Raw genomic sequence first — 26,566 nt, forward strand, 5'->3', positions numbered from 1 at the left:
GCTGACTGAATCAGTTTTTTCCGCCTGAAGAAAGAGCAATGCCATTCTTCAGGCAGAAATTTCCAAGCGGATTTTCCGTTCACAAATTCCACTTCACAAATTCCGAAGTGTGAATTTGGTAGACAGATAAAACAGGAAAAAGCCGGTTTTGCGGAGGCGCTGCACAAGAACATGAAGCGAGGACTCGAGCAGCACAGGACAATAAAATGTTTTTATTGGCGTATTGGGGACAACGCATTTCGGCATGAACTCATGCCTTTTACAGTGCTAAAAGGGTACAGACATGTATACAAATAAATATAGAAAAGAAAACATTTTTGTACGGAATAAAAACTAAAAATCCGAATGATGCTGGATAAGGAGGTTTGTTTGTATATAGATGGTGGTATATATAGATAATTAGGCACAGTCATTTTGACAGATGGAGCGGAATTACATAGTGCTGGATGTTCTTAATGATATATATATATAGATTGTTGCAGGGAAAATGTATGGGTAGGAATATTAAAAACGTTACCCTAATGATAATTGGGGGGGTGGGTCCCTAGTTAGAGAGTGGGGGGATGCATAAAATTGCTTGTAAAAACAATAACAACAATAGTAGGATTCTTACTGGTCTTATTAAAATATATGGATAAATTCTCCATGTGACAGTTGTACTGGTAGGGGGTTACATTGGTATTAGTGAACAAATGGTACTTACCCCAAGGGAATGCTTGTTGTGGTACTGTAGAGCTATGGGGTGGATAGAGTGAGGTTTAGTATGTAAAGATTAGTGGGCAGGGGATGGAGGATTCTGCTCGTTTCTAAGGGTAGTACTTTACCTGGGTAGAGGTCCTGTATGCGTCTGTGCTGCCGCCGGACTGGGGCAGCTAGCCTGGAGTGCGCGTATTTGGCCGGGAGAACAGCCGATACGTCATTTCCGGCGGATATCGACATGGTAACCGAGGACTCCGCGGAGGTGGCGTGTAGGCCATGTGTATGGGCGGCGCGTTGTAGCGATGGTTGAATTTTGAATTCAAGTGAATGGAAGTGTGAATTTGTGAATGGAAACCCATTCACTACACTATACATTTTAGCAAACGGAATTTCCGCCTGCAATTTCAAAGCAGAATTGCAGGCGGAAATTCCGTAGTCTCAACCTAGGGGTATGTTCACACTGGTTAAGGTGTGAGCGGAATGTTCGCTTAAAAAATCAGCTCAAAAACGCAATTTTTTTTCTGCGCGGAATGCGCGCGGAATTCGTGCGGAATTCACGCTGAATTCCGCGCAGAATTCCACTTTGATTTCCTTGCGGAAATGAAAGAGGATAGGACACATAGTAATGCGTGAATTCTGCGCAAATTTCAAACAAATTCTGTGCAAATTCTGCGCGAAAGCGTGGCAGACTGCCAAAAATGTTTACATTGACTTCTATGGAATTACGAGCCGAATTCCGAATGAAAAAAGAACATGTTCATTCTTCAGCGGAATTTCCTCAGTGTGAACTGAGGAGAGGAAAGTTAACTAAATATTATGGGGTATGGCACTGCTGAATGAACTGGAGAGGAATAAGCGAGCAGAATTAGGCTAGGTTCAGACTGCGGAATTTCCGCCGGAATTTTAGCTTTGAAATTTCCGGCAGAAATTCCGCTTACTATAATGCATAGTGTAGTGAATGGTTTTCCGTTCACAAATTCACACTTTGGGAATTTGTGAAGCGGAAAATCCGGATGAAAAATCAGCTAGAAAATTTCCACCTGAAGAAAGGGGTTGCTCTTTCTTCAGGCGGAAATCCTAGCGGAACACATAGCAGTCTATTGGAGACTGCAGTGTCCGCACGGTCCTAGCGCCGACTAATTCAGCCGGCGCAGGCGGAACTTGGAATCTCCGGGCGGAAATGTTCTGCCCGAGAGATTCCGTAGTCTGAACCTAGCCTTACTCGTGGAAATTCCTCTCCAATTCCACAGTGTGAACTAGAGATGAGCGAACTTACAGTAAATTCGATTCGTCACAAACTTCTCGGCTCGGCAGTTGATGACTTTTCCTGCGTAAATTAGTTCAGCCTTCAGGTGCTCCGGTGGGCTGGAAAAGGTGGATACAGTCCTAGGAAAGAGTCTCCTAGCACTGTATCCACCTTTTCCAGCCCACCGGAGCACCGGAAAGCTGAACTAATGTATGCAGGAAAAGCCATCAACTGCCGAGCCGAGAAGTTCGTGACGAATCGAATTTACTGTAAGTTCGCTCATCTCTAGTGTGAACATACCCTAAATAGCCTCCTCCTTCATTCCGCATGGAAATTCCGCTTGTGTAGAAGGCAACAATTTTCTGACCGAAATTATTCCTCATGAATTTCTCAGTGTGAACGCACCCTAAACCAGAGTTTCCCAATAAGGGTGCCTCCAGCTGTTACTAAACTACAACTCCCAGCATGCCCGGACAGCCTTCGGCTGTCCGGGCATGCTGGGAGTTGTAGTTTTGCAACAGCTGGAGGCACCCTGGTTGATAAACACTGCTGCACACAATAGAGCGCTCTAACCTGGGGTGACAGGTCCCATCACTAATGACAAGTTCCCCAGCAATCTTCCATGTAAACCAATGAGAGCAGAGTAGGCGTGGCCTGTGCTGTAGCCCCGCCTCCTTCTCCCGGCCGCGCTGGGATCCCCGTTCTCTATGTTGTAGCTGCTCCCGTGTCGCCACATCCCGGTCGGGCACCCTGGCATACAGTGAGCGGGCGCAGGTGGCATGGCTGGAGGCGGGCAGGAGCAGTGACACGGCTGTGCTGCGGCGTCTCGGTGCGGATCCTTCCCAGTCCATGGGAGTGCGGAGGACATCTTCTCTGTACAGTCACCAGCACAAGGCGAATTAGCTATTACCGACAGCGGCTCCAGCGAGAAGAAGGCGGCAGCCATGCCCGCAGTGAGCACCGAGCCCGAGTGTGCCCTCAGCTACCAGGTAACTAGCCTCCGGTGCCACGCTGACCCCCCTGCCAGGATGCCCTCCTCTGTAGCAGACGAGCTGGAGGGGTGGAACCAGGGAGAGATGCTGCCAATGTGTCCCCAGCCCATGCATCATCCTGCCTGGCACTAATAGATGGGGCATGTTGGCACGGCTGGTAAATGCCAATGCCACGGCAGGTGATGCTGATCCTGTATTGAGCAGCAGTAACTTACTGCAGTGCAGACACGGTGTGTGGCCATGACAAGTGCAGATGCAATGGTGTGGGACCTTTTCAGATGGCATCAGAGATGCCAACCAGCTTGACCCATTCCTGCCAGTGCAATCCATTTATCTTTTTGCTTCCAGCCTTGGGAAAGTGATGTAGAGCAGCTCTATGGAAAGCATAGCCTGGTTTCCTAATGGTCATGTTTGTAGATGGGTTTGCTGAAAGGACATGGCACATATTGTGTAGCTGCAATGGGTATGATGCCAGGGATGAGCTTGGGTGGCATGCTGTTGTGTACATGGCAGCCTGTGTGTGTCCCCCTATGTAATGTCACCTTGTGTGGAGGTCATTGGAGAGCTGCTATCTTGAAGCTCCATGGAGCGTGCTGGATGAGACGTTTCTTTACAGACGGAGACTTTAGGTGCTGGGCATTGGCATTTAGTATTTGTATGCTAGATAGTCCAGGGTTTATCATGATGGTGGTGGTAGTCCTTTTAGGCCAGATTGTTTATCTCATATACCATGCCACATGTATCCGTGCTTTAGTCAAGTGTTTCTTAACCAGCGTGCCCCCAGCTGTTGCAAAACGACAACTCCCAGCATGCCCGGACAGCATTCGGCTGTCCGGGTATGCTGGGAGTTGTCGTTTTGCAACAGCTGGAGGCACACTGGTTGTAAAACACTGCTTTAGTCTGCTGTTATGCTGTATACTCCGATCCATTGTGTTCTGTATATAAGATCATGGTGGCACAGGGCACATGAAAAAGGCTTCTTGTTTCTATCGGCTTTGTTTATTGGCCACTTCAGGAATCTTATGCCTTTCTTTTATTTCTCCATTTCCAGTTACAAGGTAACAATGACAATTGTCTTAATTTGCTTTAGTTGGAATAAAATACATAGTGCACAGAGTCAGCTACAGAGCGATGAAAAAGTGAATAATATCTCCAGGTGATACATAGTGCTCAGGGTCATCTACAGAGCGATGAAATAGTGAGTAATAGTTCTCAGGGTCAGCTACAGAGCGATGAAATAGTGAGTAATAGTGCTCAGGGTCAGCTACAGAGCGATGAAATAGTGAATAATCTCTCCAGGTGATACATAGTGCTCAGGGTCAGCTACAGAGCGATGAAATAGTGAATAATCTCTCCAGGTGATACATAGTGCTCAGGGTCAGCTACAGAGCGATGAAATAGTGAGTAATAGTGCTCAGGGTCAGCTACAGAGCAATGAAATAGTGAGTAATAATGCTCAGGGTCAGCTACAGAGCGATGAAATAGTGAGTAATAGTGCTCAGGGTCAGCCACAGAGCGATGAAATAGGGAATATTATCTCTAGGTGATAAATAGTGCCCAGGGTCAGCCACAGAGCGATGAAATAGTGAATATTATCTCCAGGTGATAAATAGTGCTCAGGGTCAGTCACAGAGCGATGAAATATTGAATATTATCTCCAGGTGATCAGGGCTGTGGAGTCGGACAAAATTTTGGGTACCTGGAGTCGGGAAACAATGCACCTACTCCGACTCCTACAAAATTTAGATTGGAATAAAATAAAAAAAAGCAAGTTTAAATGTCCCAATTCACAAAAAGTTATAATTAATGACTTCTCTACTTTAAGAATAAAGACCAATGCATGCAGTGCCTCATGTAACCGCAAAACAAACACGTTAAGTGACCGTGAAGAAGCATGCTTTTCATGTGCTTTACTATATGGCACGCAACGCACAATTAGGAACCGGCAATACTTATACTTTCCATAGTGTTGTGTTCTGCTGTTACAGGGAACCCATGGGTAACCTAGCCTCTCACTGATAAGGGGTTAAGGAAATATGTTTTTGCAGGACTAGAGACACTTGTATAAGTGAAGGGAATGGAGGGTCAATAGTTCAAGACTGAAGCTGTAAACCATTGGAAAAACTGCTGCCATTCAGCTAAGGCTATAAAAACTTGTTAACTCGATTGTTAGCTTAAAGGGGTACTCTACCCCTAGACATCTTATCCCCTATCCTTTGGATAGGGGATAAGATGTCAGATTGCCGGGGTCCCGCTGCTGGGGACCCCCGGGATTGCCGCTGCTGCACCGCGCTATCATTACTGCACAGAGTGAGTTCGCTCTGTGCGTAATGACGGGTGATACAGGGGCTGGAGCATCGTTACATCACGGCTCCGCCCCTCGTGATGTCACGGCCAGCCCCCTCAATACAAGTCTATGGGAGGGGGCGTGGTGGTTGTTACGCCCCCTGCCATAGACTTGCATTAAGGGGGTGGGCCATGATGTCATGAGGGGCGGAGCCATGACATAACGCCGCTCCGTCCCCTGTATCGCCCGTCATTACGCACAGACCGAACTTGCTCTGTGTAGTAATGACAGCGGGGTGCTGCAGCGGCGATCCTGGGGGTCCCCAGCAGTGGGACCCCGGCGATCTCACATCTTATCCCCAATCCTTTGGATAGGGGATAAGATGTCTAGGGGCGGAGTACCCCTTTAAACATGACTATGGGGTTCTACTAAGGAAATCATGTTTTATAATAAATGCCCCTTCCTGGATCCTCCCACTGCCCTATCTTCAGCAGCAGATCAGCACACAAACTGTTCAATACAGTAGACTGTTGGCTTCCCAGCCAGTAGTCTTGTGGTAATGACAGGTATGTTGCCTTTCTTTCCTTTCTTCCTATAAAATACATTCGCATATTAATACAGAGGAGTCAAAGTCGGAGTTGGAAGTACAGAAAACTCCGGAGTCGGAGTCAGAACATTTATCTACCGACTTCACAGCCCTGCAGGTGATACATAGTGCTCAGGGTCAGCCACAGAGCGATTTAATAGTGAATATTATCTCCAGGTTATAGATAGTGCTCAGGGTCAGCCACAGAGCGATGAAATAGTGAATAATATCTCCAGGTTATAGATAGTTCTAAGGGTCAGCCACAGAGCGATGAAATAGTGAATAATATCTCCAGGTTATAGATAGTTCTAAGGGTCAGCCACAGAGCGATGAAATAGTGAATAATATCTCCAGGTTATAGATAGTTCTAAGGGTCAGCCACAGAGCGATGAAATAGTGAATAATATCTCCAGGTTATAGATAGTTCTAAGGGTCAGCCACAGAGCGATGAAATAGTGAATAATATCTCCAGGTTATAGATAGTTCTAAGGGTCAGCCACAGAGCGATGAAATAGTGAATAATATCTCCAGGTTATACATAGTGCTCAGGGTCAGCCACAGTGCGATTAAGTAATGAATAATATCTCCAGGTGATACATAGTGCTCAGGGTCAGCCACAGAGCGATGAAATAGTGAATATTATCTCCAGGTGATACATAGTGCTCAGGGTCAGCCACAGAGCGATGAAATAGTGAATAATATCTCCAGGTGATACATAGTGCTCAGGGTCAGCCACAGAGCGATGAAATAGTGAATAATATCTCCAAGTGATACATAGTGCTCAGGGTCAGCCACAGAGCGATGAAATAGTGAATATTATCTCTAGGTGATAAATAGTGCTCAGGGTCAGCTACAGAGCGATGAAATAGTGAATAATATCTCCAGGTGATACATAATGCTCAGGGTCAGCCACAGAGCGGCGATGACACTACGCGTGAACTATTTTCTCTTTTCGGACCCTTTATGTTAACCGATGGACAAAATACTCTGTGTTTCTGATGTCAAATGGCAATAAAATGTCTTTGCAGTGGCGCCAATGTTTGTTTACTTGCTGCAAAATGCAATAATTTGGTGCATAGAGTCATGTGACCTCAGCTCTGTTAAATGGTGTACAGAAAGGGTATATACTGTATAACTAAGCTATTTTAAAGCCTGGACAGCGTAACGAAAGCCAACAATCCGCCAATTCTGGCCCGGTACTACTGACTCAAATATGAGAGTTATAACACTATACAAATATAAACTGATCTGGGCAATGATGATCCCACTATGGATCTTTTCTGTGACCGCTCATAGACATCGTTAAAGCTTATAGACCAGTGTTTTGCCAACCAGGGTGCCTCCAACTGTTGCAAAACTGCAACTCCCAGCATACCCGGCATGCTGGGGGTTGTAGTTTTGCAACAGCTGGAGGCACCCTGGTTGGGAAACACTGTCATAGACCATAGTTTTGTGACTTCCATGACACTAAAACACTATCAAACACATTTTACACCCTGGTGGGGTGTCCGACTGCTGGGACTCCCCGCAATCTTCTGTATGTGGCCCTGGCTCTTTCTGCACAAAGCAGCGGTCGACATGCCCCCCTCCATATATCTCTTTGTGATAGTCCAATGGCTCTGCCATGGCGATATATGGAGGGGGTGTGTTGGCCGCCACTTTGTGCGGGGGAGTCGGCACACTCCATTCCTGGGAGAAGCAGGAGGCCTGTGCATGAGATCAAGGGGGTTCCCAGTGGTTGGACCCCCCGGGATCTAAAACGTATCCCCTATCCTGAGGATAGGGGACAAGTTTTTGGGTATAATGGGGGAGATTTATCAAAACCTGTCCAGAGGAAAAGTTGCCCATAGCAACCAATCAGGTCGCTTCTTTCATTTTGTAAAGGCCTTGTTAAAAATGAAAGAAGCGATCTGATTGGTTGCTATGGGCAACTCAGCAACTTTTCCTCTGGACATATTTTGATGAATCTCCCCCAATATGTATTTCCTTTAGGGTCTATTCACACTTACAGTATTCTGCGCAGATTTTATGTGCAGGATTTGATGCAGGGATTTTCTGCTGCAGATTCCAATGCAAACTAAATGACTGAGCACAGCTTCTAATCTGCAGTTACAAATCCTACGCATCAAATCTGCGCAGGATCCTGTACGTGTGAACGTACCCTAAAGGGTAAAGGGGGGGCAATAGTTCTTGAAGAAAGGGACTCCTTGGGGAAACTTTGATCAGAAGGTGAAGAAGGGGTGGGGGTCAGCTGATGTCTAGTAACATGATTGTTTATGCTGTTTGCACAAGGTGACATGTATGGCTCACGTGTCTGGCTCAGTGAACCCCAGCCTAAACTCGCTGTGAATGATGCTACAAATGTGGATGAGTTGTTTATTGCTGGACAGGCGAATGCAAGATGTGTTCCCTTATCCGGCGCCCATGCGGTGCATTCCTCTGTTCTTCGGTCCCTATAAACAATATGATCATTTGATAAACAAGCATTTTTGCATAGACTTCTATGCAGAGAAATGTATGAATCTCCCAGCCATGTTGCCCTCTTCCCTGGCTAATAACAATTGCAGCAGGTCTCAGGAGTGAGACCCGATGTGATCATCAACTTTTGACATGTATGATCAACATGTCAAAAGTTGTTTTTAATGGCAGTAACACTTTAAGAGATGCTCAGGCACATAAATTACAGGCCCAGGCAGACACAACCCTTTTACATTTATTAAAAAAGACATTGGGGGAGATTTATCAAAACCTGTACAAAGGAAAAGTTGCCCAGTTGCCCATAGCAACCAATCAGATGGCTTCTTTCATTTTTCAGAGGCCTTGTTAAAAATGAAAGAAGCAAGCTGATTGGTTGCTATGGGCAACTTTTCCTATGGACAGGTTTTGAGAAATCTCCCCCAGTATGACCACTGGATGAGATTAAACTTTTTTGTTGTCTTTCAAGGCAGTGTGAAGCCGTTATTTTAGGATCGAGAAAAGCTGGGGGAAAAATTTGCTTGCACCGTCTTTTTCTCTGGTTTTTCTTTCCAAAAATAACGGCTGCTTTTGAATACAATGGGGTCAAATGGGACCCATTATTTGCTGGTATGCTCCAGCAAAATTACAGCTGGCAAAAATGAAAAAAATATATATATATAAAGAGGGAGTCTGACGACCAAATTTACCGGAGCATACTGACAGTGTGAAAGGGGCCTAACATGGAGACACAAATTTCCAGGAGAGCTGTAGACAAAAATGGCAAACGTTTAGTAGATACTATTTCCAAAGTTTTTTTTTTTTTTTAAATAGTCTTCGCCGCAACACATCTGGATTATTTATAGAAAGTAACTGCTGCCTAAAATAATGACACTGTACTCTCACTACTCACCAATGCTCCGCCCTGCACTGGTCCTTGCGGTGACTTCACCTGATGAAGTGCTGTCCCACCTCTCCTGAAGACTTCCCAAACACGTAGCCACCAATATCTAAGGCCAGTCATCGAGACTAATGTGGGTTCAGATTCTCACCAGCAGTAACCACAGGGATTAGGGTTGGCAGTATAGTTTAGTCTGTTGCTTTATAGCCCTAGTAGTTAGATTTTAATAAAGTTGGTTGGTTAACCTCTTTAACACTCTTTGCTCTGTTGCAACATGCATCACCCAGAACATTTTTTTCACAGATTTTGTATTGATGGAATGATAAATGCGTCCAAAATGTCTCTGTCCACCTGTGCATTTACTATTGAGGTAGTGATTGTCATCTCCTCCTGTGACCAAATGACGCCTGAAAAAAGTTATTACCGTATATACTTGAGTATAAGCCGACCCGAATAGAAGCCGAGGCCCCTAATTTCACCCCAGGAAAAGTTATTGACCCGACTATTAGCCTAGGGTGGGAAATAAATCATCCCCCCCATGTCATCATTCCCCCATGTCATCATCCAGACCCCCGTCATCATCCCCCCCCCCCCCCCCTTCATCATCACCGCCTGTCAATCCCTTCATCAGTGGTCTTCAACCTGCGGACCTCCAGATGTTGCAAAACTACAACTCCCAGCATGCCTGGACAGCCATCGGCTGTCCGGGCATGCTGCGAGTTGTAGTTTTGAAATCTCTGGAGGTCCACTTGTTGAAGACCACTGCGGCCTTCGTCATCATCCAGATCCCCTTCCCTTTAGTTTTCTACTCGCCTCCCCTCGGTGGGAAGGGTGAGCTGGTCCGTGCCATCTATGCTGCTGGGACTGTCCGGTGGGGAGGGTTAGTCGTTCCGCAGGGAGGCTGAGTCCCTGTGCGGTGTCGTCAAGGCAACATCACTAGTCCTGGGCAGGCCCGGAGCATGGAGAAGAGGGACCCCCCGGTGAAAATGGACAGTCCAGAACGACTATCCCTCCCCATCGGACGGTCCCTGCAGCATAGATGGCCCGGACCAGCTCACCCTTCCTTCCCACCGAGGGGAGGTGAGTAGAAAACTAAAAGGGGGGGGGGGGGGGTCTGGATGATGACGAAGGCCGCAGTGGACTTCAACCTGCGGACCTCCAGAGGTTTCTAAACTACAACTCCCAGGATGCATGGACAGCCAATGGCTGTCCGGGCATGCTGGGAGTTGTAATTTTGCAACATCTGGAGGTCCGCAGGTTGAAGACCACTGAGAAGGGATTGATAGGCGGAGTGTTCACTCCTGCTGAAAAATTCGGCTTATACTCGAGTATATACGGTATTTCTTTATGATACAGTAATATTATTTTTTAAAAAAAGTGTTCAAACCATTACTTTATATGTTTATTAGAACTGCTACAAACAATCCTCTTCTTGGCCTATTCAGATTTGTGATTCATCGCTGAAAATACCGTAATTTTTCATCCCTTCCACCGCACTCCATTATCTCTTCTCTTTAACACACTGTAACCTTGTTTTTCTTCTGTTCATGTGTAAGCGCTCGTTCTAATTTTGCTTTTCTCTATAGAAATGCCATTTCATTAATATGAAGGGCCCATTCTCACTACAGAATTTTCTTCAATTCTGTCTTCAGTGGGCGCCACTGAAATCAGTTGGCACTATGACTACGTGAAATTCCCCTGAAAGAATGAACATATTCACTCTTTCAACAGAGTCCAGAATCTGGAATTCCCACTGCAAAAATTCTACTGTGCAGCAGGATCCAATCGAAAGCAATCGGAGGCTGCTGCTTCAGAATTTTCGAGTGGAATATCTGAGCTGAATTCCATTAAAAAATTTGGTATAGTTCTGTCATTTAATTTCTCGTTTATTTAGGTGGTGCATTTTCTATTATCAAAGCATAGAGGGTGAAATAAATAAAACTGCCTGCACTACCTGCCAAAACTGACATCAAATTTCAATATGTTTAAAGGAAATTTCTTATAATCGAAAACTTATCCCCTATCCGTCTGAACGTTAGATCGCGAGTGGTCTGAACGATGGGGCCCCCCGCTATCTTCTGTTTGGAGTCCCGGTGCACCTGCCTGAAGCGGAGGCAGCCACACCCCCTCCATATAGCTCTATGGGAGAGCCTAAGATTGCCGAATGGCTCTCCCATAGAACTATGCGGAGGGGGCGTGGCGGCCTCTGCTTCAGGTTGGGGTTGTGACGCGCTCCTGTGCTAGTGCATCGGGGCTCCGTTCCTTTGGATAGGGGATACGTTTTTGTCCATGAGACTTGTCCTTTAACACACTTTTGTGCCTCTCTCAAAATGTAGGTGTGACCGGAAAGTGGGCCCGACCTCACTAAAAGGGGGTGTCTTAGATACAGCATATTGTGGTGCACATTTTATTAGACATCTTTTATTTATCTCTTGCAGTGTCTTATGTTTTCTTCTCCCTTGGTCTACCTGTTTGTTTTTCATTAATAACCTTTTAATTTTGCTCATACTCTCACCAAATTGTACATCCATCTGACTGGGAACAACCAACATCTCTTTTTTCACAATCTTTGATGGATTTCAATCTTGAAGGAGTTTTTTTTTTTTAATCCTTTCTGTTTTTTGTTTATTTAACCTGACAGCTTTCTTATTGTGGCTGTATTTTCTTTCCATCCCTCTAGTCTACAGCTTGGTAAGATCTGTCAACACTTATTTTTCCTTCAACTGCAGAACAATTTCCATCAACAAATTATAAGGGGGAGGCGTTGCGTTTTCCCCCTCTTTGTACAAATATACTGTTACCTCAAGCAAATGAAAGTAAATTATTTTTATGTTTCAAGAAGCCAGAATGTTCCGCTATTAAAAGCCAATATCTCGTATTGTATCTGTGATTTGTGTATTTTCTATACACAAATAAAAAGGTGAGATAACAGCCTGGATGTTATCATTTTATACGTGTATAATAAATGTAGTAACCTTTATTTTATTTTCTTACATTTACCGTCTGTTTTGTGAATTTATTAGCATGTATGTAGTATGACAGGCACCTTCCATGTGTTGCCATGATGCTGTGAAGAGATGGGAACCCAGGGATCTCCATCAGAAATGTGACCTTCCTTTACCCTGGGATGATAGCTTACTTGCTTAGAATAATAAGTATGATGAATATATTCTAATACATTCCCATGAGCTGCTTTTTAGATGTCACTTACAGATACATTATCAGTTTCCCCGCTTACTGTAAATCATTGTTAACCCACTAAGTGTAGCCATAGAAGCCGGATCACAACAAAGCTGCCTGGCTTATTGTACAATATGGAGGGAAGGATTATACTGTATGTGTATCAAGTAACACTGTTAGGTGTTAGAGGAGACACATATAATGCAAGCTTTGGCTATTTTGTAGTGTTGTATTGCATACTGTATAGCTTAGGGGTTTGACTAGTAATTCCTCTTAAAGGGGTTCTCCACCATAAGGTGATTTTTAGTACGTACCTGGCAGGCAGTAACGGACATGCTTAGGAAGGATCTGCGCTTGTCTTGGGGCTAAATGGCAATGTCATGAGATTACCATAACACTGTGGCTAGCTGTTTTTGAACTAGTAATTCCTGTTTGACTTTTTTTTTTTTTTACTACAAATCCCACAATTCCATTTTCCTCCCTCCCACACCAGCCACCCCACCCATTGAAACATAAATGACCCATTGATTCAAAAGACCTGTGCTTTTCAATCAGGGTGCCTACAGCTGTTGCATTAGTTGCAGATTGATCTTTCCCACCAAGTGATCCCTCCACCCATTGAAGCAGACAGGCTCCCTGTCATCAGCTGACTAGTGAGTCAGGTCTCGGCCGCATTGCAAGCTGGGAAAAATCTGAGACAACAGTCATTTTGTATGCTGGTAAAAATAAATATTGGAGTGAAAATCACAGAAGAATTGTGAGGAAACTGTCAAACACAGGAACAGACACTATATTATGAACTACACTAACTTTACAGCCCCTGTAGCATAGTCAAATAAAAAAAAAATCCTGGAATACCCCTTTAATTCTTTTTTTTTTTTTTTCCCTATAGTGTTTGTTTTTGTGCTGAAGGTTCACAGTTACATTAGGTTCTTTTCAGCCAAGGAGATGTTACAAAGCAGATCATAACAAATAAGTCATATTCATACTATGATGCTAGTGGCATCGTAATCTTGGGCCCTATTTACATGCTTCTCTCAACCAGTCACAGCTCAGCTTTCATTTTACCAGAGTTTGTTAACATATGAAAGCTGAGCTGTGATTGGTTGCTGTGGGCAAAACCAGACAGTTTTGTGTTTTTTTTTTTTCTTCTGACAAACGGATTACTACTTTAAGGCTACATTCACACTACCTAGTCTGCCGCTTTTTTTTTGGGGCTGGTAAAATATAACTGATATGGTGCAAAAATGAGCCGACTGGAGGCACAATCTGATTCTGGCCGGGCTCATTTAAGTGAATGGGATGCGCTGGGCCGGTGGGGATATGGCAATGTCCGGTTTTAAAATTTTTCCCTGTCAGGTCCTGCAGCTGTATGCCCAAAACATAGTGTAAATGCAATAATATGAAAGAGAAAGTAGAGGGAGGCACTCACCAGGCTTCGATAAAAGATGAGCTTTATTTTTCATATTTGCAAATACAGCAGCATGGTCAGAAGCAGACGCCGGGGCGTCTGCTTCTGAACATGCTGCTGTATTTGCACGTATGAAAAATAAAGCTCATCTTTTATCGAAGCCTGGTGAGTGCCTCCCGCTACTTTCTCTTTCATATTTTTGGATTTCTTTGCCTCTGGGGATATGAGCACCACTGTTCAGCTTCAAACACCTGCCTGCCACAAATCCTCCTAGGTATTTTCCTGGCTCATATACAGGACTATATTGCAGCTAGTGCCGATACCTGTTTCTAATCATATGATAGTGTGAATGCACCCTTACAAATAAGTAAAACACATTTTTGTCATGGGTCAGGTGAGGGAGTCATACCCAGCTGGTACTGGCTGATACCTGCCCAGAAAGACAGACATCAGGGATCACTCAGGCCATTATTTAACTGTTGCATTTAAATGGAACAAGTACCTGGTGGTCCATTGGTCTATTCCCCCCCGCCCTGTGATGTAATCACGGGATGCCGATTGGTTGTCAGGCTAGCCTGAGGCCTGTATCAGGCCGCATTGTAGGCTGTGTCTTAGTTCTTGATACAACCTGACTATGTAAGGCAGTATTAATGGAGCGCCGATCTCCTAGATCAATGTAAATCTTATGCATTGCATTGGTCTATGTAAGTAACCCAATCATTGCTTAAAATAGGCTCCTAGAAAGGCCAAAAAAGTGTTACAATAAAAAAAAAAAAAAAATCCCATTTAATAAAACTCGCCCCTGCTTTTCCCAAATAAAAAATAAATAAATAAACATATTTGGTATTCCCATGTGCAGAATTGCTTAAACTACCATAATAAATGATCACATTCCTGATTCTGCACAGTCATCTGTGAAAATTTCTAAAAAATGTAATTGGTTCAGATTTTTTATTAATATTATTATTTTTTTTTTTTTGTAAAAATTTTATATACTTTTATTTTAAATCCATACATACTTATGTGGCTCCAAGATTCAAAACACATCTTTCAAGTCCTGTACTAAAAAAAGTATATTTGATCTCTGTGTTACTGATGCATTATTTCTGTAAAAAAAATAAAGTAAAAAGTAAAGTACTCCCCGAGCATGTCAAGTAACTAAAATTTTTAGCCTTAACTCATTTGATTATTCTTAACAAAAAGTGACATCTTTGTGGAACTTTAAAAAAATAATACTGTAAATACCTATATTGATCCATTTATGGGCCATTCTCTTTTATTCCCATAAAATGAAAGCTAACCAACTACTTCAGCACTGAGATGTACAGTATATCAGTTTCAATGAAGCCCACACATCAGAAAATGCCATGCACTGCTCACTGGGTCAGACTGGGCAACTAGGGCATCTACCAGTGGACCTATGGGCTTATTTACACTAATGATTTATGACTGTGATATGGTAGCTATAGTGCTGCCATACAATTCTGTATACTATAGGAAGAATGTGTCTACACAATGGTTCCACCAGAGCTTGTAGTTCACAGAGGCTGTATTGCCTAATGGTCTTTGCATACAGGATGTCTGAACATGTCCTAAAACTGCACCTATTGTATAGCTGTAACCTAACGCTGGAATGCTCATGTCCAAAACTGTGTGTATCCTCAAAGGGACCTCAGGTGTAAACCCCTTTTTATTATAACCCCCCTTAAAAAATATTATTTATTGATATTCCTATAAAAAAATATCTTGGTTTCCTAAATAGATACTTAAACTATATAGGCGCTACAGGGCTACATTTTATTGAAATCCTTTACTCAATTAGATGTGCTTGTATAGGTGCACGTACAGCACCCACTCAATCAGGAATTTAGAAAAAATTACACGTTAGCCTTCCCTACATGTTTCATGGCACCAGCCTTGTCATCAGGGGTAGGAGACTTACTGATTTTCAGGATCCACACTAATCCTGGAATCACACATGTAATTGTTCTGGTGTAGTGTTTTTTCATTTTTTTAATCTTTTTAAAGGTAAAGCTACGAGGGCATTCAAAAGGAATAAGAAATATAAAGAAAGGACTTGTACTTATTTTTCTTCTTTGATCCACCCCTGGAGTTGGCTTAAAAAAAACTAAAAAAAAAAAAAAAAACTTGAAAGATTACACCTTAAAATGACATGTATGTTTCCAACCTAAGGCTCGTTTCACACTAGCGACGTTTTTTGTGCCTCCAGCTGTTGCAAAACTACAACTCCCAGCCGTCCGTTGTAGTTTTGCAACAGCTGGAGGCACCCTGGGTGGGAAACACTGGCCTACTCTCTAGTAGAGTGTACCAGTGCATGCACTGCAGATAACCATTAAAAGGGTACTCCGGTGGAAAACTTTTTTTTTTTTTTTTTAAATGAACTGGTGCCAGAAAGTTAAACAGATTTGTAAATTACTTCTATTAAAAATCTTAATCCTTTTAGTACTTTTAAGCAGCTGTATGATACAGAGGAAATTCTTTACTTTTTGAATTTCTTTTTGTCTTGTCCACAGTGCTCTCTGCTGACACCTCTGTCTGTGTCAGGAACTATCCAGAGTAGCATAGGTTTGCTATGGGGATTTTCTCCTGCTCTGGACAGTTCCTTATACGGGCATCAGGTGTCAGCAGAGAGCACTGTGGACAACACAAAAAAGAAATAAGAAAAAATATTTTCATCTGTAGCAAACAGCTGCTAAAAGGTCCTGAAAGGATTAAGATTTTTTAATAGAAGTAATTTACAAATCTGTTTAACTTTCTGTCACCAGTTCATTTAAAAAAAAAGTTTTCCACCGGAGTATCCCTTTAATCTGGAGCCACTAAAGACATCCAACCCCCCCTCCCCTCCTCCACCAAGGGCATGCTGGGAGTTGTCGTTTTGCAACAGCTGGAGGAACCCTGGTTGGGAAACACTGCACTAGCGTAACACACACGCATTTTATGTGCCCATAATATAGCAGGGTCTGATGACGCAAGTTGTTTGATGACTGCTGTCCGTTCTGGTCTTCACACCAGCAGTCAGGCTGGGGCTTGCGGCTGTAATACAGATTTAAAAAAATGTGTACGTATTATGCTAGTATGAAAACAGCCCAAAGCTGGGTTATTTTTTCGATAAGTCATACACCATTCACATCTGCACTTTCTCTTCTCTAGGCTGAAGATAATCGGTTAAAGGGGTTGTCCAGAAATAGAAAACCAGAACTAATTTCTATCAAAAACAGCGCCACCCCTGTCCTCAGGTTGTGTGTGGTATGACAGTATGTCTCTATTCAATGGAACTGAGCTGTAATACCACACACAACCTGAGGACAGGTGTGGTGCTGTTTTTGAAAAAATTTGCTCTGGTTTTCTATTCCTGGACAATTCCATTGAAGGAAATCTGTCATCTGTGTCACCTGCAGTTACCTGTCATTACAGACAGGTAATACAGGGGACACTGAAGACAACCATACTTACCTGGTCCCCTTCAGTATCCTCTTCAGTATCTTCCGCTCCGAGCCCGTCATGGATCAGGGGCGGAGCTTAGTGACATCATAGCTGCTGGTTGCTAGCAGTGGGACCCCGCAGAGAACAGCAACGGTGATGTCACTAAGTTCCGCCCATGCTCCAAGTCGGGCCCGGAAAGGAAGATACCAAAGAGGATAGCCGGAGAACTATAGCACAGAACGGGACCAGGTAAGTATGGTTGTCATCAGTGTCGCCTGCACTACCTGTCTGTACTGACAGGTTAGTGCAGGTGACACTGATGACAGATTTCCTTTAAACCTTTTGCAGCCCAAAACAAATCTACTAAATAGTGTAGGAGAAAGGTGCTACCGCCCTCTGCCAGGAGCATGGTTACAGTGAAATGGGAGGAGGGACATAAAACATAAAGGAGTACTGTGGTGCCGTACAACTTTTCTCCTATCCAAAGGGGGGTCCGACTGCTCTGACTCCTGCATGGCTCTCCCCAGGAACTGAGCGTGGATTAAGATTTTTTTTTTTTTATAAAAGTAATTTACAAATCTATTTAACTTTTCTGTCATCAGTTGATTAAAAAAAAAAAAAAAAAAAAAAATGATTTCCAGTGTAGTACCTTTAAGATAGGGGAAAAATTGTACGGCACCACAGTACTCCTTTAAGACCTTTACTGATTCTCTTCTCTTTGTAGAATTGTCACTTTATGTTGAAGGGCAGGGATTCTTTACTTGAGATAAAGTGAACAGCCACAGAAGCTTCTGAAAAGGACACACAGGAGCTACAGCCATATCTGGAATGATTAGTCAGCGAGAATGTCACTTTTCAGCTCTACTGTCTGTTTCTTGTCATAGCTAAGAACCAAATATAGTAAAGGCCCTTTATCCCTGAAAGACATGGAATCCTAGTAAGATTACCTGATAGTGTTCCAGTTGTCACCCCCTTGGTGGAGGGGGGGCTTTGGATGTCTTAAAGGGGTAGTCCAGTGCTGAAAAACTAAGCTAAGGATAGGGGATAAGTTTCAGATCGCGGGGGTCCGACCGCTGGGGCCCCCCCTGCGATCTCCTGTACAGGGCCCTGGCAGCCCGCAGGAAGGGCCGTGTTGACCACCACACAAAGCGGAAGCTGACGTGCCCCCTCAATACATCGCTATGGCAGAGCCGGAGATTGCCGAAGGCAGTGCTCCGGCTCTGCCTTAGAGTTGTATTGAGGGGGCGTGTCAGCCGCCGCTTTGTGCGGTGGTCAACACTCCCCTTCCTGCGGGCTGCCGGGGCCCTGTACAGGAGATCGCAGGGGGGGCCCTAGCGGTCAGACCCCCTCGCGATCTGAAACTCGCCCCCTATCCTTAGGAAAGGGGATACATTTTTCACCACTGGATATCTCCTTTAAGTGGCTCCAGAAGATTAATGGTTATCTCCAGTGCACGCATTGGTACGCTCTACTAGGGAGTAGGCCAATGTTTTCCAACCAGGGTGCCTCCAGCTGTTGCAAAACGACAACTTCCAGCATGTTGGCTGTCCGGGCAGGCTGGGAGTTGTAGTTTTGCAACAGCTGGAGGCACCCTGGTTGGGAAACAATGGAGTTAGTAAAATATGGACCCAATTCTCCATCCTGTTTAAGATAGAGCAAACAAAGCAGCATTCATATTTTAAACAGGGTTTTACTTACCGTACCATTGACTACAATGCACATCTGTCTGCTAAGTGATCGCAGCAGCTATTGCTTTACTTATATACAGATGAGCACTTGTGATGAGTTATCTGATGACAGTGCCCACCTAGTGCCCATATAGTACCCACAATGCATTAATCACTCTATGCAGTATATATGTTCACAGTGTGCCACATGAGCAGCCCTCCATGTCTACTTAACCAATCGGATTACTGGTATAGATAATGAAATAAAGGCCATCATTACACTGGATTTCCAGGCTTTCCTTTCACTTCACTGATCATAGCTGGGTTCTCTAATGGACACAGAGCTAAAAAAGTGATCCGCAGCTGTCACTGAAGAAAATTGCATTTAAGCTTCCCCTCCCCCCCAATGCTAGAGAGTTCTGGATGAAATATTTAAGTTAGTGTAGTTCATACTATAGTGTCTTTACCTGTGTTTCATGATGGTCTCTGAATTCTTATGTGATCTTTGCCCCGATATTTATTTTTAGCAGAATATAAAATGAGTGTCGTCCCAGGTTTTCCCAGGTTGCAGTGTGGCCTGAGACATTACATCACTAGTCAGGTGTTCAGAGCTAGCCTGTCTTTGCTTCAATGGGTGGAGCGACTGCTGGCTGGGAGGGGGCGAGGGCTATCATTCTCCACAGCTTTTCAGGGAATTGTAGCTCAGATGTGCTGCAAAGGGTGTGGTGTCTGATGTGTGGGAGGGAGAAAAGTGACCTCACACTTACAAACAAGGAAACCTGGGACTTGTAGTTTGAGGGAGAGAACTCCAACAGGAAATAGCCTTTTGACAAAAAGAAAGCAGCAGTGTCTGGCAGATAAGTACTAACATCACATTATGGTGGATAACCCCTTTAACCCCTTCCCGACCCATCACATATGTACGTCATGGGTCTGTGGGCGGATATGACGGGGGCCCGCTTGTCGGGTCCGCGTCATGACTGGGAGACATCTGCCAGTAATGACTGACATTGGAGATCGCTCCAATGTCCGTCATTTAACTGGTTAAATACCTTGATCTAGATCTTGGCATTTAAACATTAACCCCTTAAGGACTCAGCCCATTTTGGCCTTAAGGACTCAGACAATTTAATTTTTACGTTTTCATTTTTTCCTCCTCGCCTTCTAAAAATCATAACTCTTTTATATTTTCATCCACAGACTAGTATGAGGGCTTGTTTTTTGCGCGACCAGTTGTCCTTTGTAATGACATCACTCATTATATCATAAAATGTATGGCGCAACCAAAAAACACTATTTTTGTGGGGAAATTAAAACGAAAAACGCAATTTTGCTAATTTTGGAAGGTTTTGTTTTCACGCCGTACAATTTCTGGTAAAAATGACATGTGTTCTTTATTCTGAGGGTCAATATGATTAAAATGATACCCATTATTATATACTTTTATATTATTGTTGCGCTTAAAAAAAATCACAAACTTTTTAACCGAATTAGTACGTTTATAATCCCTTTATTTTGATGACCTATAACTTTTTTATTTTTCCGTATAAGCGGCGGTATGGGGGCTCATTTTTTGCGCCATGATCTGTACTTTTTTTTTGATACCACATTTGTATATAAAAAACTTTTAATACATTTTTTATAATTTTTTTTTTAATAAAATGTATTAAAAAAGTAGGAATTTTGGACTTTTTAAATTTTTTTTCGTTCACGCCGTTCACCGTACGGGATCATTAACATTTTATTTTAATAGTTCGGACATTTACGCACGCGGCGATACCAAATATGTCTATAAAAAATGTTTTTTACGCTTTTTGGGGGTAAAATAGGAAAAAACGGACGTTTTACTTTTTTATTGGGGGAGGGGATTTTTCACTTTTTTTTTACTTTTACTTTTACATTTTTTTACATTTTTTTACATTTTTTTTTACACTTGAATAGTCCCCATAGGGGACTATTCATAGCAATACCATGATTGCTAATACTGATCTGTTCTATGTATAGGACATAGAACAGATCAGTATTATCGGTCATCTTCTGCTCTGGTCTGCTCGATCACAGACCAGAGCAGGAGACGCCGGGAGCCGCACGGAGGAAGGAGAGGGGACCTCCGTGCGGCGTTATGAATGATCGGATCCCCGCAGCAGCGCTGCGGGCGATCCGATCGTTCATTTTAATCGCGAACTGACGCAGATGCCGGGATCTGTATTGATCCCGGCACCTGAGGGGTTAATGGCGGACGCCCGCGAGATCGCGGGCGTCGGCCATTGCCGGCGGGTCCCTGGCTGCGATCAGCAGCCGGGATCAGCCGCGCATGACACGGGCATCGCTCCGATGCCCGCGGTTATGCTTAGGACGTAAATGTACGTCCTGGTGCGTTAAGTACCACCTCACCAGGACGTACATTTACGTCCTGCGTCCTTAAGGGGTTAAAGGGATACTCCGGTGGGAAACCTTTTTTTGTTTTAAATGAACTGGTGCCAGAAAGTTAAACAGATTTGTAAATTACTTCTATTAAAAAATCTTAATCCTTTCAGTACTTTTTAGCAGCTGTTTGCTACAGAGGAAAATCTTTATTTTTTTTATTTATTTTTTGTGTTGTCCACAGTGCTCTCTGCTGACGCCTGATTGCCCGTATCAGGAACTGTCCAGAGCAGGAGGAAATCCCCATAGCAAACCTATGCTGCTCTGGACAGTTCCTGACACTGACAGAGGTGTCAGCAGAGAGAAATGTGGACAAGACAAAAAAGAAATTCAAAAAGTAAGGAATTTCCTCTGTAGCATACAGCTGCTAAAAAGTACTCAAAGGATTAAGATTTTTTAATAGAAGTAATTTACAAATCTCGAAGCTCGAGCACCGAGCGAAACAGAGTCTGTCGCCAGACAGTGAATACCCCCCACTGTGATCCCTCTCTCCCACCTTTTGTATCAACTTTTTTATATGTGAGTATGCAATAAAGAAATTACCCTGGAAAAGAAGTTTATGGTGAGTCTGCCGACTTTTTCTACCATTCCTCTTTGCTTCATAATTTACAAATCTGTTTAACTTTCTGGCACCAGTTAATAAAAAAAAAAAAGGTTTTCCACCGGAGTACCCCTTTAAATGCCGCTATTTTCTGGTGTCTAGTGGTCCCATAGCCCCCCCCCCGCGATGTAAGCCCCGGGAAGCCTGAGGCCTTACCATGTCCTCGGTGTCTTTCCTGGCTCTGATATTGCTTAGGGCTCCCTTTGGCAGCCCTAAGCAATCGAGCACAGATTTCATATCAATGTAATGCAATAGCATTACGTTGATCTATGTAAGGCAAAAGTAAAAAAACTATTTTTAAAAATGTGTTAAAAATCCCTACCCTAATAAAAATTCAAATCATCCCCCTTTTTCAATTTTTTTTTAAATATAAAACACTGTACAAACAAACAAAAATACATAAATTTGGTATTGCCACGTGCGTGATTGTCCAAACTATTAAATTATTATGTTTCTGATCCTGCATGGTGAACGGCGTAAACGCAAAAAATTCCAAACACCAAAATTGCTGATTTTTGGTTACATTACATCCCTCAAAAAAATTTACTGAAAAAGTGATCGCAACGCCATAACTACACAAATGTCCCCTCCCATACACTTGCATTGAGGGGGCGAGGCGGGACGTCACATGGGGGCGGAGTCATGACGTCACAACACTCCGGCCCCGTGGCCGTCACGCTACACACTCGGAGCCTCCAGCTCTGCGGAGAGCTCACAAAGGTGGGCGCGCAATGACAGATTGCAGGGGCCCCCAGCGGTGGGACCCCGGCAATATGTATTCGGGCCGGAGTACCCTTTTTAAGCAGGATAAGTCCTCCAGAGTTAGCAATGTTTTTTGTGAACACTCTCAACTGCGGCCAAAGGATGAGGATTCACATGTCAGTAAATGTAATTGTAACATTGTCTCTATCCAGCTATATTTTGGTATAATATGTTTTGTTTTTCTATGATTTCGTTGTTCAGAACATATCAACATGGCCTTGATGGTTACACAAGGTAACTTGTTTGTGTCCGTACACAATATATTCTGATTGTTTTCTCTGTAAAACTGAAGTAATTGCAAAGTTGGGGCCGTAAACATCAGTAGGTGCTATCATTTTTCTCATAAACATTTTTCAACAAGGGAAATAATTACCGTTTGTAATATAAACCATTCATTATTAATAAAGGGGTTATCCAGGGTTATAAAACGTACAGTTATGGCCGTAAATGTTGGCACCCCTGAAATTAAAGTTTTTATCACAGAAAAGGATTGCAGTAACACATGTTTTGGCCAATCTAGATCTCTGGAGATGGACTTGTAACCTTGACATTGTTGATATTTTTCCACAAATTTGGTTCTCAAGTCCTCAGACAGTTTTCTCCTCTTTTTGTTGCCCATGCTTAGTGTTGCACACACAGACACACAGTGCAAAGACTAAGTGAACTTCTCTCCTTTTTATCTGCTTTCAGATGGGATTTTTATATTGCCCACACCTCTTACTTTCCCCAGGTGAGTATAAAGGAGCATCACATGCTTGAAACAATCTTATTTTTCTACAATTTTGAAAGGGTGCCAATAATTTTGTCCAGCCCATTTTTGGAGTTTGGTGTGACATTATGTCCAATTTGCTTTTTTTCCTCCCTTTTTTGGTCTAGTTCCAATACATACAAAGGGAATAAACATGTGTATGGCAAAACATGTCTTCAAAAATGTCTTCAAGGGTGCCAACATTTATGGTCATGACTGAAGCTAGTTTAATCAACAAACCTTGTCACTAGTCCTCAGATTGTGTGCAACATTGTAGCTCAATTTCATTGAAGTGAATGGAGCCAAGCTGTAATACAACACACAACCTAATGACAGGTGTGCTGCTGTTTCTGGGGGAAAGCAACTATGTTTTTCTAATCTTGAATAACCCTAAACAACTAGAAAGGTTTGCCTACTGCCTTCCGATGCATTAAAACAATAAGAGTGCATACTAACCTCCCTTGCCCCCCTACTTCTTTTGGTCCCAGCTGCGCTCCAATTCTGCCAGCTTTTGATGGTGTCCCACTTTCTATAGTAAATAGCATAGTAAAAAGTGATTCAGCACCCAGTTAATGCATCTTGCAGTTTATATAAGCCTCACACTTGTTTCACAGGTTAAAACATTGCCATTTTTTATATGTTGCTTATGTAAGTGCAAGATGCATTGACTGGGTGCTGGATCACTTTTTTATTATGCAATCAAGTCTGCTGGAAGAAAGCCCATCTGGTGATAGGATATATTAGGCAGCAAGTCAGCCAGTGGTTAAAATGTACCATGCTGTTATTTGTGTAACATTTCGGTGTCTAGATTTGCACAATCATAGTATATCCTGATAACCCAGTTTTTAGTGCCACCGTTTCTTACTGTTCACCGGTTTTGCTTGGTCATGAGCCAGTCTGAGAAGCTGCCAGCACTGCTCCATCTTGTACTTCCTTGCCCTCACTTTCCTTATTGTATAGTCTTTGTAGCTTACAAAGTATAGCCCCAAAGTAAAGCATTCAATAAGTGTATAATCATGCTAAAAACTATGGCAAAGACACATGACACATAACATACTTTACAGAATAAAAAAGTCAATTTTAGGACAAGTGAAAAGTCTATTGAACAGATACACTGATAAAGTCTAACCCACGTATTAAGGTCTAATGCTGCAGGGATCAATCCAGAAGAAGCCATTACAGTTTGCTAACAAATACAGTTATGTCACCATGCAATTAGAATACATACAGTAATATCGCGGACAAGCTGCAAATAACAGGCGCTGGCAGAAAATGCATACTGGCGCTAAGACCACTCAGAAATATGCAGTCTTCATACACAGCAATACATTTCTGAGCAGATTCTGCCAAAAGAATTGGCATGTCAATTTTTTTTCGAAGGGGCCGGAATCAGGATTTCGGGAAACATCTGCTGCAGAAATTCCGGCGTGTGCACAGCTCAGCAGAATCCCATTGAAAGCAGTGGGACTTTGCTGCAACAGAATTTCCAAGCTGAATTTTTCCTCCAGATTCTGCTAGGAAATTGTGAACTTGGCCTAATTCATACGCTGCATGTGTGCAGTGCAGGAATAATAAGCACAGTGATTTCTCTGACATACATACAGTGATGTCAGAGTAATGCATGCAGTGATATCACACTATAGGTAAATAGACAGTGATATCACATAAATCCATATATTGATGTCACAGTACATGAATGATGCACACAGTGATATCACAGTAACACATACAATATTGTCACAGTACATGAATGATGCACACAGTGATATCACAGTAACACACACAATATTGTCACAGTGCAGGTATTATACACACAGTGATATCACAGTAATGCATCCAGTATTGTCACAGTACAGGTATTATACACAGTGATATCACAATAACACATACAATATTGTCACAGTACAGGTATTATACGCACAGTGATATCACAGTAACACATACAATATTGTCACAGTACAGGTATTATACACACAGTGATATCACAGTAACACATACAATATTGTCACAGTACAGGTATTATACACAGTGATATCACAGTAACACATACAATATTGTCACAGTACAGGTATTATACACACAGTGATATCACAGTAACACATACAATATTGTCACAGTACAGGTATTATACACACAGTGATATCACAGTAACACATACAATATTGTCACAGTGCAGGTATTATACACAGTGATATCACAGTAACACATACAATATTGTCACAGTACAGGTATTATACACAGTGATATCACAGTAACACATACAATATTGTAACAGTACAGGTATTATACACAGTGATATCACAGTAACACATATAATATTGTCACAGTACAGGTATTATACACACAGTGATATCACAGTAACACATACAATATTGTCACAGTACAGGTATTATACACAGTGATATCACAGTAACACATACAATAGTGTCACAGTACAGGTATTATACACACAGTGATATCACAGTAACACATACAATATTGTCACAGTACAGGTATTATACACACAGTGATATCACAGTAACACATACAATATTGTCACAGTACAGGTATTATACACAGTGATATCACAGTAACACATACAATATTGTCACAGTACAGGTATTATACACAGTGATATCACAGTAACACATACAATATTGTCACAGTACAGGTATTATACACAGTGATATCACAGTAACACTTACAATATTGTCACAGTACAGGTATTATACACACAGTGATATCACAGTAACACATACAATATTGTCACAGTACAGGTATTATACACAGTGATATCACAGTACCTCATACAATATTGTCACAGTACAGGTATTATACACAGTGATATCACAGTAACACATACAATATTGTCACAGTGCAGGTATTATACACACAGTGATATCACAGTAACACATACAATATTGTCACATTACAGGTATTATACACAGTGATATCACAGTACCTCATACAATATTGTCACAGTGCAGGTATTATACACAGTGATATCACAGTAACACATACAATATTGTCACATTACAGGTATTATACACAGTGATATCACAGTAACACATACAATATTGTCACAGTGCAGGTATTATACACAGTGATATCACAGTAATGCATACAATATTGTCACAGTGCAGGTATTATACACAGTGATATCACAGTAACATACAATATTGTCA

The 26,566-nt window shown here is 42.6% G+C and overlaps 1 protein-coding gene across 1 annotated transcript in view; it reads left to right on the top strand.

Annotated features, from left to right (window-relative positions):
• The first annotated feature begins 2,607 nt into the window (after positions 1–2,607).
• The window catches only part of LOC130358828 (electroneutral sodium bicarbonate exchanger 1), a 223,036-nt gene continuing 199,077 nt past the window's right edge, over positions 2,608–26,566 (top strand). The window contains exon 1 of the mRNA XM_056562680.1: positions 2,608–2,934. Coding sequence (XP_056418655.1) covers positions 2,890–2,934 — 45 coding nt within the window. The 5' untranslated portion in view covers positions 2,608–2,889. The remainder of the gene's footprint in view (positions 2,935–26,566) is intronic.

The sequence above is a fragment of the Hyla sarda genome, chromosome 2 (assembly GCF_029499605.1).
Source record: "Hyla sarda isolate aHylSar1 chromosome 2, aHylSar1.hap1, whole genome shotgun sequence".
NCBI lineage: Eukaryota > Metazoa > Chordata > Amphibia > Anura > Hylidae > Hyla > Hyla sarda.